At 40.5% G+C, this 13,322-nt stretch overlaps 1 protein-coding gene across 3 annotated transcripts; it reads right to left on the minus strand.

The window, feature by feature from the left end:
• Positions 1–385: 385 nt before the first annotated feature.
• On the minus strand, positions 386–11,834 carry sez6l2 (seizure related 6 homolog (mouse)-like 2). Of its 3 annotated transcripts, none has more exons than XM_061700242.1 (19): positions 11,729–11,834; positions 10,735–10,814; positions 10,476–10,604; positions 10,168–10,383; positions 8,493–8,632; positions 7,971–8,163; positions 7,291–7,476; positions 7,005–7,188; positions 5,610–5,773; positions 4,953–5,147; positions 3,944–4,082; positions 3,422–3,618; positions 3,124–3,318; positions 2,737–2,931; positions 2,461–2,652; positions 2,133–2,171; positions 1,861–1,978; positions 1,668–1,779; positions 386–1,557 (listed from the first exon to the last, which is right to left on the minus strand). In XM_061700242.1, exons 2-19 carry the CDS (start codon positions 10,790–10,792, stop codon positions 1,528–1,530), a joined length of 2,682 nt encoding a protein of 893 aa, XP_061556226.1. In that variant the 5' UTR covers positions 10,793–10,814; positions 11,729–11,834; the 3' UTR covers positions 386–1,527. The 3 variants fall into 3 exon arrangements, with proteins under 3 accessions (XP_061556226.1, XP_061556224.1, XP_061556225.1); XM_061700240.1 differs by having other exon boundaries at positions 10,168–10,386; XM_061700241.1 differs by having other exon boundaries at positions 10,168–10,386; positions 10,735–10,834.
• Positions 11,835–13,322: the final 1,488 nt, after the last annotated feature.

Raw genomic sequence — 13,322 nt, forward strand, 5'->3', positions numbered from 1 at the left:
AGCCAAGCAATCTTTTTTTTACTCAGCAAAATCTCACACAACACCAAACAAAAATTTCAAATAATTATAGTTATACACATTTATTTACTCTGTGTGAAATCTGGGCCTTTTTAGTTAGTTATTTTAATGGTTTATGAACGGAAAAAAGTAGATACATACGTTAATTCTACCCTCTGCCATCCAGTCGAAAAGCATATTATTGTTCTGCCTGTCACTACATGTCGCTGGCATAGATAGATCAACAAAGCTACATTATTTGAAATGAATAATAATTTTTCGGACTAAGACAAATTGGCCAATTTCCCGTGGTGTACCTGATGATCGCTTGTTTAGGATTTTATTATTATTTGTAAAAATGACATCTCAAAGGATTTTACACCATTAAACAGAAACTTTATTTCCAGATCAGCAAATAATTTACTGCCTTCAAAAGAATGTACTCATATATGAAGCAAAGAAATGCTACGGATAATATTATGTCTACGACGCAACAGTCTCCAAGAACTCCCATTTGGCACAGTGAATGAGCCAAACAATCCAATTTAAATAAATACATAATGCATTATAGCAAACAGCCATGGTTGTAATTTTTCATCAACATAGTGCATACAACATCAAATCTGATATGTCAATAACTATAATGATAATGGCAAGATTGAGCAGAAGCAATATAATTTACAATCAGTGCATGCTATAAGCATAATGACATTCATGTCCTCGCCATCCCATGTACAATATGTTATAAGACACTGGCTGTTTTCAGGAACAGCAAATTAAAAAAACAAACAAACTGAACACTGTCTTTGAAAACACTACTTCAACAACAGATGGAACACTTAAGGACATGAGGAGGTTTTTTTTAAACATATTTTGGCACTGAAATTTCATTATCTATTTAATGAAAATATACAACCTTCCATCACCATGTAGAAGTGTAAATATGAGGTTTATGTGTATATATATTTTATTTCGTACCGTATATACTGTATATATATCAACCTCAGTCAATATCAAGTCATATATTTACATTCATTGTGTGTGTTGTGTGTGTGTATTTTACACAGTAAGAGAGAAAATGGTGTATTAACTCAACATGTTTCTATCTGCAACACAAGACAGAAAAATTAGCACAAAACATTCAAGTGCGTTCTGTTTGGTCAAAAGTGTAGAATTTGTTTGTCATTGATATTGCCAGTTTCTCAAGGTTTTGGCCTCACTATATTTTACCTAAACAAATAAACAATTCCTCTGTCACCCTTTCCCCTTCACTTTGCTGGAGTGACTTTGTTCAACCTTGTAATGCACAAGTCCCAATGCAACATTGACTGAGGTCAAATCCACCAATGGCAGATGCAACAAATCAAATTAGGCCTTGCATAATTAAGAACATAAATATATGGTGGTGCTAGAATTGAAAGATGTTAAATAAAATGAAAGGGGATTTCATGGTCTTAAAGTAATAAACATGTTGTCCTCAAAACAATTTAATTGTATTTTTTTTTAACTCTCACCAAGATATTTTGGCCTTTAAATGGACACTTCATACTCCCGTGTATCCTGTGGTCAAAAAGAAGAAGCCATCAAAAACAAATTCAGATTATGATACATGCAAAAACTATAATGGCATAACTGTTGTAATAAAGCAGATAAATGGACGGTTTTCTCACCCCTGCCTCATACAGAGGATTGTTGAAATCAGACTCGACCGTAATGGGACTGTAAGAGTGCGTGTGAGAAAGAGACTTCCAGAAGAGCGGCTTCCATTCTAGTCTGCAGATGCTGGGAGGGAGTAAATAAAATGACGTATAATCCGTTACATTCATGACATGGTTTGTATAAATGAACGCAAGCAGTACTTACTTCGTATAGTACATGTAAATTCCTCCGATCAGGAGGATGACAAGGATGATGGGCAGAATTATTGCAAGCGCAATGTTCTCACTCAGGATCTGATGGGAGGGTTCAAATGATTGAGACACTGCAAAATAAAGAAAATCCTCAATTACATTGAAAAAGATATATTTTCACAGTCTGTCAGAATTAAAACCAAGTAATCAGGTATTCTGTAATAAATAGTGATTAAATACCAGAATATATAATAACAGAAAAGAGATAAGGATAAATATAATCACCCTCTAATTTGTGATCATCCAGAAGCTCTTCATAGGCCACTGTGTGAAATAAAGGACATGTTATCAAAATTATTCAACACCCCATCACAATTCCTATTTGAAAAAAGAACATTCCAATAGACAGCCACGTTCAAAATATAATGGCTCTAGTACTATTAATCTGTTTCAATTGTTACAGTTTTGTTGCTTTATTGCAAACAGCACTACCATAAACCTGTGATGTTTGCAAGTAAATCTAATTTGTAATGTAACTATGAAAGGCCCCCTTTAACCCCTTTAATTTAGTATATAGGCCAAATGAGTTTAAGCGATTAGGGGGAGGCCTTACCTTTGCAAAAGGGTGGTGGACTGTTCCACTGAGATGGGTGTCCAGGCACACAGCTGATAATGACCTCACCGATGAGCTCATAACCTTCGTAACAGAAGAAACGCAGAGTTTCTCCTGCCTGGTAGCTGTGCTTGTACAACGTTTGGTATCCATTGTCTGGGACGCCAGGGTTCGGGCATGGGTCGTATTTTACTGGACAGAATACAGAGACAATAGAAACGTATTCTAAGTTCATTTCCACATGCACAGTGAACGGAGCTGGACAATGACACTTACAGACACACTTTGGGCTGTGGTCACTCCATTTGGGGTTGCCAATGTCTCGTCCATGGCAAGAGATTTGGCTGGGACCCTCTATTTGGTAACCGTGGTTACAGGAGAAACGCACAATAGTTCCGACTGCAAATCCGGCTTCAGGGCGCACAGAGCGTGCTCCATTTACAACCTCTCCTGGGTCAGGACACTGCTGGACTGTAGGGGACATTATGAGGGACAAAGACAGAATTCGACTCAAGGAACTACGTTGAAGTGAAATGAGGAGGTTCATCTCGACAAAATAGTACTTTGCTGCCATCTTGTGGCTTATATTGGCAATTATAAACCTTTTTAGCAGGAGGCGTCAATTGCTTGCAGATTTTCGCTACATAGCGACAGTTTACTCACATTTGACACAGGTGGGTGGGCTGCTGCTCCAGGAGAGGTCCCACTGACAGGTGATGATGTCAGAGCCATTGATGTCATATCCTGGTTGGCACTGATAGGTCAGCACGCTTCCTCTCACTGGGGAGGAATGGGACGAGCTGATCCACCCAAACTCGATTTGAGGGTGAGTGGGACAGGTATCATTTGGCTCAACCTCTGTATGAAACAGAGAAAGAGATATTATGTGCAGTATTTAGTATAAATTATGCCTCCTAACTATCTATCATAGTATTGACACATTTTAGCCAACTCGCCTTACCACGATAATGAATCAGGAATCCCTGACTAAGGATGAAACTGGAATCTTCCGGATCACTTTGAAACTGAATGGTCACTTCTGACCCCCCGGATACAACTTGGAAGCGCTCTTTGGAACCCAGGTACTGGCCGATGACATGGGACATGAGATCACGGCCGTCAAAAATGGTCACCACGTCGGTGTGGCGAATATTTAAGCTTTTTCCGGGACAATAAATGGAGAGACAAAGGAAAGGAAAAAGGGAAAATGTTGTTAAATTCCAGGAAGTTTATGGATTTTTTTCAAGACCGGCATTCGTGGTTAGTATTTACTATCAGTCTGAAAAAATAAAAAATGCATTCATACTTATTTGTGATTTGACGTAAAAGTAACTTGCTAAAAACAAAAAACAAAAATGTATACTCAGCAGAACATAACATACCTTATATAACATTGTTTTAATGTTTATTCTATGTTTCCTCGAACACAAAAATGCTGAGTTGGTGCCACCTGCTTAAATAAAGAAAAGTAATGCAAACTCACATATGGATGTCCAATTCAATGCGCTTCTCTTCATTGCCGTGGATCTGCCATAAACAATCCAAGCCCTTGGAGTAGCTCTGAGGCCAATCGGGAGACAGGATGGTACCCGAGGGCTGAGTGAGCTCCCCCCCACACAGCGCTGATGGAGCAAGAGATACGTAACAAACTGAGGCGAGAGGACATGGTCTGGATGATAAACACAATGTAGAACAAGGTGAAATGACCACAAAAGCTGCATAATAATGCAACTGAAACCAGCCATTAGTCCCACACACTGTGCCTAGGAAATAATTCTTTTTGCTCGCGGGCCACTTTATTCAATGCAGATTAATTACTTTGACACAACCTTGTCCTTAAGGTAGAAGAAAACGATTTGTATGACCAACATAGGCGCCCAACATTAGCAGAAGCCTAAATTGCTCACTGATAATGAGGGAAAGTAACATAAAAAAAAATTATATGACCATTGGCCAAGACATTGACGTAAATAATTGAAAGTAAACCATAGTTAAATAAATTAATAAAAGTCAGATGTATGCCAGTGAGGTAGTGGTTAGGTAGTCGTAAAAAAGATAAGTGGCATAGAAAATGGATGGATGAACAACAACAACTTATGACAGGTGCTTTGATACAATGACATATTGCATTTACGCATTACAAAAAAAAAAACACAGAACACCCCAAAATTCTTTTTTTTTTCTGGCATTGCACAAATGTTCATATTCACATGAACTTAGCGCAATCTGATTCACAAACTTGATCTTTAACTAACCGATATGTTTCTACATAAATCTGAACCATCAGTGATTGCCATCATTGTCCGTTTAAATCGGTGAGTCTCGTCTGCTTAATATTCAGAATCAGGCATAACAGAAGATTTGGGTCAGTTAAAGCAACGAAATGATGCCCAGCAAATCAGCAAGATGGACAAAAAATAGGTTTCAAAGCTGCTTATCTAAAAAAAAAAAAAAAAAAGCACACACACACAAAAGAGTCACATTAATAGTACCTTTGCACACAGGTTCACTGTCATTCCAGTGGGGGTTGCTGGGGTCCACACACTCAATGGTTGCTGACCCCTGTTCCATAACGAAACCTGGGGAGCAGCTGAAGGTAACAGTAGTGCCCAACTGGTAGGTGATGTCACTACTGCTGAAGTTTCCATGCGGCATGTAGGGCTCCCAGCAGTGCTCATCATCAAACGCTAGAAAACAAGGGAGAAGGATAAAAGATGAGATTTTCCTTCATATCATCTCGTTGATGCTTCTCTTAGATGAGGAGTCTTCCAACTAAATTACCTCACTTTTCAGTTTGTCATAGTAAAACTTGAAGTAAACTATACATGCGTGTAGACTAAATTGTTGGTTAAGGAAAGAAAATCCCACAATGGTCACTACAAATAACTGAAACTGACAAATGTATTGATACATTAAAAAAGAAAATGAAATAATGCAAAGAAAATCAGGCATTCCTTTTTTGTTTCAAGAGAATAATTTTTAAAAACTAATTAAATTAGCATAGAAAGAAACTATGATACACTTAACATAATAATAAAATAAAATAATAATAGGATTTCACTGCTCTGGACATTTTTTGTTCTCTCAGTTTTGGCTTTAAATAAGTACATTTCTAACATTTCTATCGAGTCCAGAGGCTTGATACGCACCCTCATATCGCAGTGCCAGAAGTAGAGGGATGGAGGACGAATCAGCCATGAGCTCCAAGTACAGAGAGGTGCCCTCACTCAGCAGTCCGTGCTCTGGCACATCATCCATATCTGAGTCGAAGAGTGGTGGTAACAGCGAACTGTTTCCACTGCGCACAATTAACCTAAAAGGACAGAAAGCACGTTAATATGACAGCGCATATTTTAGATGCCCGACACCTTCACTGCATGATGTCAGCAGTTTAACTTAGAGAAAGAAAACCGATCAATGTAAAAACTGTTACGACACTGCATTTAAAGGTTTTCTTCATTTTTTTAAATAAAGGGTTAAATATGCTTTAAAAGCATAAATATGCTTTAAAGCAAGCTGACTTTGTAAGGTTCGATGACATTCTTTGTTGTTTTCAACGTCAACAGTTCAATAATAAGAGGGAGTTTGCAATTCTCTCCCACCCCCAAAAAAACTTTTTGTCATATTTGTTAAACATTTTACTTTGACCTGAGAGTAGTACATGATAAATAGGACCTGTGAAAAAAAATCAGTCACCCCTAGCCCCATCTTGTGCTTCTAATTTGATTTGCGAGAAACCATTGTGCCCGAGGAAAAACAACCAATCATAGAAGGCGTGACTCATAAGTTTTAGTCATTTGTTGTGCATTCAGGGGCAGACAATAAATATTCTAAAAAGTGTGTTCAAATTTGGCGGCACGGTGGACGACTGGGGACGACTGGTTAGAGCGTCTGCCTCATAGTTCTGGGGACCGGGGTTCAATCCGCCTGTGTGGAGTTTGCATGTTCTCCCCGTGCCTGCGTGGGTTTTCTCCGGGCACTCCGGTTTCCTCCCACATCCCAAAAACATGCATGAATTGGAGACTCTAAATTGCCCGTAGGCATGACTGTGAGTGCGAATGGTTGTTTGTTTCTCTGTGCCCTGCGATTGGCTGGCAACCAGTTCAGGGTGTACCCCGCCTCCTGTCCGATGATAGCTGGGATAGGCTCCAGCACGCCCGCGACCCTAGTGAGGAGAAGCGGCTCAGAAAATGGATGGAACAATGGATGTTTAAAATTGCAAACTCCCCTGTAATCATTATTTGATGAATGTGTCATATTTATTGTGTTTTTATTACTGCTAAAGATGTTGCACATTCATTATAAAGGTGGGGTCTAAATCATGTTCTTGACACCTAATGCAAAATTACTGAAATGAGTGTGTTTTTAGTCAGGAGCAGTATTGACTAGGAATCATGAACAAACTTTAAGAGAAAAATAAAGCAGGAGTTTAAAACAACAGGGCTGCGACTGTCGCTCTGTGTTTCGTGCAATTTAAGAGAGGAAAATATCCAGTATTTATAGAAAATGTCAAACTACAATTAGTGATTCACAAAACAACTTACTTATCGTCATCTTCATCCAGTGCAATCCTCTCAAAATGCAGGTGGAGTCTGTGGCCCTCTTTGGCCTCGAGTAACCAGTGGCAGCTCAGGTTGTTTCCATTACTGTGGTTGGCAACAGACGGTGGGGGTGGCGACAGTATTCGGCCCACTGTTGCATTACGAATCCACCCCCCACAAGAAACAGCTGAGGAGAAAAAAACGTCGCACACATCGCTTGAAGAAATGCCCCACACACTATAGTAAGTGTTATTTCACGTAAGTGGTTAAGGTAATTGAGGTCACTGACCAACACATTGGGGTTCGGGCGTGCTCCAGTGTGGTTGTGTTGTGTTGACGCAGGTCGCAACCTCATGACCACGGACTTGGAAACCTGGATCACAGTAGAAGTGTGCCTGACCGCCAGGATGGATGTCGGTCACGGTCACCCCGCCGCTTTCGGGAGAATGAGGGAAGGTGCAGGACAGCATAAAAGCTGCAAGACAAGAAAGTGCTACTGAACCTTGCATGCTTTCGAAAGGTTCGAAACATAGAGGCGGACCTAGAGAGAATGAGACTTATGGGACTTTTTTTTTTTTTTATCACACCAATATAATATTTTTTTCAAACTTTAATAAATGTAGTAGTTGCAACCATGATTTGGTTTGAAATCAACTCCAACGATAGATTGGCATTGATAGACATTTTGTGTTTTCTGCTTCCTCCTACTTACTAAAATATCTGCACATTATGGTCATTGAAGACTAAATTGAGTTGGTGTCCACTTTTCAATAATAGTGACCACAAGATTGACAAATGTAGGAATTGTCACCATTCATCCAGCAAAACGCTTGTGAGGTCAGTGGTCACTAAAACTGGACCTGAGAGCCTCACAATTTCTTTTGGAGTGTGTTGGATGGGCTGGGGTGAAGTTTCGTGTCTCCAACAAATACTGAACAAGGTACAAAGTTATGTTAACTGTTAATTTACCTTGATAGTGCAGGATGAACTTCCCATGGTTGTTTGACTGGCGGCTGCGGTAGTGGATGTGAACCTGATTGGTTGGACTGCGAATCACCTGACCCTCCCTCATCAGGGTCTCATTGGCTAACAGCTTAGGTGTCAAACCCCCGTGCCCCATAATAGTCAGGGACTCCTCCTTGGACAGATTCACCTTCCTCACCTGGCAGTAAAAGTAATAACATCAACATGTAAAATGCCCATGTTTACAAAATACAAGAGCATTGTTACAGTTGTAGCTGTATGCTGTATTTGTAACGAACACAAATACTGTACTTATGTGTTTATGTCCCAAAGGTGTATTTTGTGATACTCCATTGACTTGCTTGCTGTAGTACTAGAGTGGCTCCAACTACCGGAGACAAATACCTTGTGTGATTCTGATATAAGAAAAAAAAATTGTATTCACAGCGCAAAACAATATTAAAGAAATGTAATACACTCAAAAACTGTTAAGAGTACTATATGCATCCATTGTTAAAAATGCTTTACCTGAATCTCCACACCATAGCCTGGATACACTCTAATGCTGTAGGTGCATTCCAGTGGGGAAACTGATGATGCTGATGATGATGCGGAATCCGGTGACTCGACAACATCTTCCATTGCGGACAAAGATGCATTGCACTGAACTGTGAAAATAGAAAAAGATGAGACGTAATTTTGAATTGTGTAGAATTTGAAGGATGAAGAACAACAGCGAAGAAAGAAATTTAGACAAGATTTACATTTACTCTTTATACATACTGTATATGATCATTAAAGTCATACTTCATTCATGCCAATAAATAAAAATACATTCATGCAGAACAATGTCCATTTATGATGACTTCTTTGCCAAATCAGATCAGAGCAGACCACTTGTGTACATATGAAAACTGTTTCCATGGTGATCTACTGTTAATCTGCAGCACCTTGTTCAGTAAAAGCAAAGACACATTCTTCACGTATTTTATCGTCAAGCTACAGGACACGACACTGACAGTGGTAAGTTACAAATGTAGGCATACAGTATATCACCCTGTGCATTCCGATTAATGTACAATATATTCATATCATCTGGATGTCAGCCTGGTTTCACCTCACCAGCCTCCTTCAAATAAGAGAGTTTGATCAATATTTTTACATATTCAATTAAGTGTCCGTGCGCCAGTGGGCGATTTACAGATTGTTCTTGTGGAATCTTCGTGTTAAGTGGCTACAAATGGCCCCCGCATTTCCTCCACATGGACAACCTGAACGCCTCAGTGCCATCTGGGTCAGACATGCTCATTTAGGGCATGTCATGCTCTTATTACACTTTCTACATGTGGGTTTTAGAGTAGCGATATGAAAGTCTCTTCATCATCTACATCATCAGTGTGACCTTATTCCTTCACACAGGCACTCACTTGAATTACTTACAGTATGTGCCTCTCAAGGCTAAAAGAATCCTGAACAAGTACACAGAGCATGTCACACTGCATATACAATACCAGAATCACATACATCCTTACCTGCTTAATTATTTAAAGGGAACAGTAAGTAAGTTTACATCTAAACTCAATTTTGGATGAACAATATGTCAAAGGGTTTTCACAAAAATGTGTTCATTATCAAGTTACATAACACATTACTATAGAAAAATGAAGGATTTCAAGACTAGTTATGTAACATTTGAAATGTTCAAGGAACTTGGCTAGTTATATTGTACATTGTCGAAACAACTAGAGTTACATTCTTTAAGACAGTGTCATGCTACCTGTTGTTATTCTTCCTTTAGTTTAGGATATTGTTGTCTTCAAAATCGAACACTTGAGCCAATTGTTAATATCATTTTTTTTGTTTATGATACATATATCTATTATGAAATTGATCTCGACTAAAAAACCTTCAGAAATGCATAAACAGATTAGGAACAACTGCAAGTGCAATTTTGTTGATAGCCTTCTTGTGAACTAGCTAAAATTTAATTTTAAATGTTCAACTTTAAAATGATTCATGTCGACTATTAATAAATAGTACTACTAGACTGTGTTGTTGGTAGACAAATTGAGTGACAGAGGGTACTGAAGTTTTCCTGATATGTAGTCTATCTCAGTGGTTATATCAAACAACTGCAAATGGCTGACAGGAATTCGTGCAACTCGACTGCCCATGGGACTTCCCTACGGTAATGTGCAGGTACCTGGCATGTGCATTGTGGTTATAGTGGTCGTGGTGATTAGAGTAGTGGTTGTCTCCTCCTCCATGGGAACGAAGGACATGCGGTTTCTGAGTCCCGCGTGGCCGCCTGCAGAGGAGGAGCCTAACGCCGTGGTGAGCAGTCCTGGCGAAATGACCGTGGCGGTCGACTCGCTCTGTCTGACACCAGGCACTGCCTGCGTCGGATTGGTGGTTGTGCCTGCTGAGGTTTAATTAAAGATATATTATCCTCAATTGTGTGTGAACCACTTTGGATTACATGACAATGGCCATTAAGGTCTGCTTTGGTACCTGTGGTGGCAGAAGACAGTCCTAAGTATTCCTTACTCTGTAGGGCAGCATGGATCAGGTCACCCAGAGGGTAAGAGTCGGGGGATGATGTTGGTGGTGTATCTTTCTCAGGAGTCGCGAAGGTCAAGCCTGCACAACAACAACAAAAATGTGTTTTTTAAATCACGAGAAATGGCAGAACGTAAGAATAAGCTCCAAGAAATAATAAACTCACATAACAACAGTATTCACAACTACACGCACATGCACGTGCTGTTACCTGAAACTTGGTGGATCATGGTGACTGACAGTATCACAGTAAGATATGTGAACCCCATGGCTCAAGATGAAACCGGTGATCTGAAAAGAACAAAGTGGTTCTGACGACCAAAACACAGCAATATCCACATCACTGGAAGAAATACATTGTTTTACCATCAAGGGGTATAATGGCTTGTCACCCTAACTAACCCAAAAGCTTTTGTGCCCTTGGTGTCTGACTTTTACAGTTTAGGAATATACCGGTATTTTTTGTTTTATTTTATATATTTTTAAAGCTTCGGAAGAAGGGCCAAACATTTACGTTAAAGAAAATTATTAGCCCCACTGGGTAAATCAGACTGTACATTGAAGAACTCTTACTGTATCCCTGTTTGTAAGAGTATAACACATATATCACTGCGGATGCGTTAAAGACCTAGGAAATAAAAATTAATAGTGACAGTTCTAGCAAAAAGTAGCAACATTGCAGGTATTATGTTTACATCTCACAGGCCATCCTGATTCGGCTTAGGGAAGCATTGCTATGAAAACCCTTGTTCAACAACGGAATAAGTATTGTTATTCATTGCAGATTCTTCAAGAAAATACCTTTTTACAAATGTGTGCCAAAAGAACAGGTGCTAAATGGATCTGTCCCAGGGAAATACCCATGCTCTGCACCTGCGTTCCCTCCCCCAAACCTGCAAAATGCGTTATTCCAAATGCACAAAATGACTCTCCTCTCTCTGCAGCTACACCGCCAACGTTTTTTGGTATCGTCATTTTTAATGGTTTTTTTTTTTTTTTATGGCAATGAATCAAAAAAAGCTCATCGAGGCGTTTCCTCGGTGATGCCACCAGCCTTGTATATCACAAAATGATGGGTGCCCTGCAAGGCAGCATCCCTCGCACCTCCTCGGCGGCCCCTCTTTGTGTCGAGGAACATATTGGGGGCATCAGTCGTCCTGACTTTGAGAGGAGGGGGGGTGGGGGCATGATGGAGCGTGACATACCTTTATCTCGCCTCCGACGTTAGCGTGATCAGCGCGTACCCTGTTGCTGTAGGCCCCCCGTCAACAAGGTGCTGAGGTGCCCCTATGGCTGCTCACTGAGGGCTTGACGCATTCGGCTCGGATTGTGACGGTATCTGCGTGGAGGCGCCGGGCGCGCTCTAGCGGCCGCGTGCAAAAGAACATCTAGCCCGGGAGGAGCGATCGAGCACTACTGCAGATGCGCGTGCGTGCGTGCGTGCGTGCATGTGAGACATATCGCCACGGTCTATCGAGGTAATGAGAGTCACGCGATGCGCAACGCTTTGACTAACGTGCGTATCTTGTTGTGTTATTTGAAGGTCTGCAAGTGGCAAATGCGCACCTTGTTTGTGTTGTGAGAGGGCATTTGCGCCGTCATGGATTGCGGACGTAAAATAATATGAGGCTGTGGGAGCCGACGCAGACCTCCAAATGATCGCGCAATCACATTATTTGTGAGACAACTTTATGCCGAATGCCATCGAATGCCAGGCTTACTACTCACGAACTTGTTGTTGGAAGTGTTGTTTTATTTATCGTAAGTGTGTTCAGGCATATGGTTAAAATGATGGCCAGACTTCACTCATTAACCGACATGCAGATCTTTAACTACTACACTAAACTGACTAAACAAAAGTGCAATTAAAATACATAAAAACATCATCAAAATTCTAGCCACTCGCTGTTTACAAAAATGGGCGCTGAAATTGTAATGTCACGATCACAGCGCGCATGATGTCACTCGCATTTACTTCAAGATGAAGTTTGAATGAAAACAAACAACTGCAGTTTTATAACAGCCGTCGTCGGCTTGCGAGTAACACGTACAAAAGCAATGGTTCAAATCTGTCCCATTTTCATGTAGTCTTCTCTTTTGCTTCACTTGACTTTAACACCCGCGCTTGTCCCTCTCCACATCTCCACCAGGATGCATTCCTTGCAGAGTGGATGGGGAATACATTCATTGAAGTTCATGAAAAAAATATTAAGTTTAGGTTGTAAATGTAGGTCAGTGATTCTGATGGTGTTTACGCCAGCAGAGAAGCCATTGCCTGATTTCTCACCACTGGTTGCAACTGAAGGGTATAATTTAGTTCCAGGCAGGTGACCCAAATGAAGGAAAACAGACAAGAATAGCAAAGTCTCTAATATGTGAAATAACAGGAAGCGAGGAGGAAGAAGGAAATGTTACTGGAACAGGAGTGGTGAACTGACGTGCTTCAGGATCCATGGGCTAAGCAGTAGAAGAAGCCTGAGCCTGGCTGGCATGGATCTGAAACTGCAGATGGAGCAAAAACTGTAGCAAGAACAGGAAACAAAGAAGGGACTGGAGACAGAGCAGGAATCTTGGATGGCGGGGAACAAAGAACTGTGGATTGTAGTGGAGCAGGTAGAGGAGCCAGCCTTTGCGAGAAACTGGGTAATGGAAGGCAGGAGAGCAGACGTAAGACATAGGATCCACAGGGGATTTGGCGTGAGAAGTAGATGTGCTCACGTTAGATAGTAGTTGAAATTAAGTAGTGAAGGAGCGACTACAAAACTTATGGTTTCCCTTGACACACACACAAAAGAAGTT

The sequence above is a fragment of the Phycodurus eques genome, chromosome 16, assembly GCF_024500275.1.
Source record: "Phycodurus eques isolate BA_2022a chromosome 16, UOR_Pequ_1.1, whole genome shotgun sequence".
NCBI lineage: Eukaryota > Metazoa > Chordata > Actinopteri > Syngnathiformes > Syngnathidae > Phycodurus > Phycodurus eques.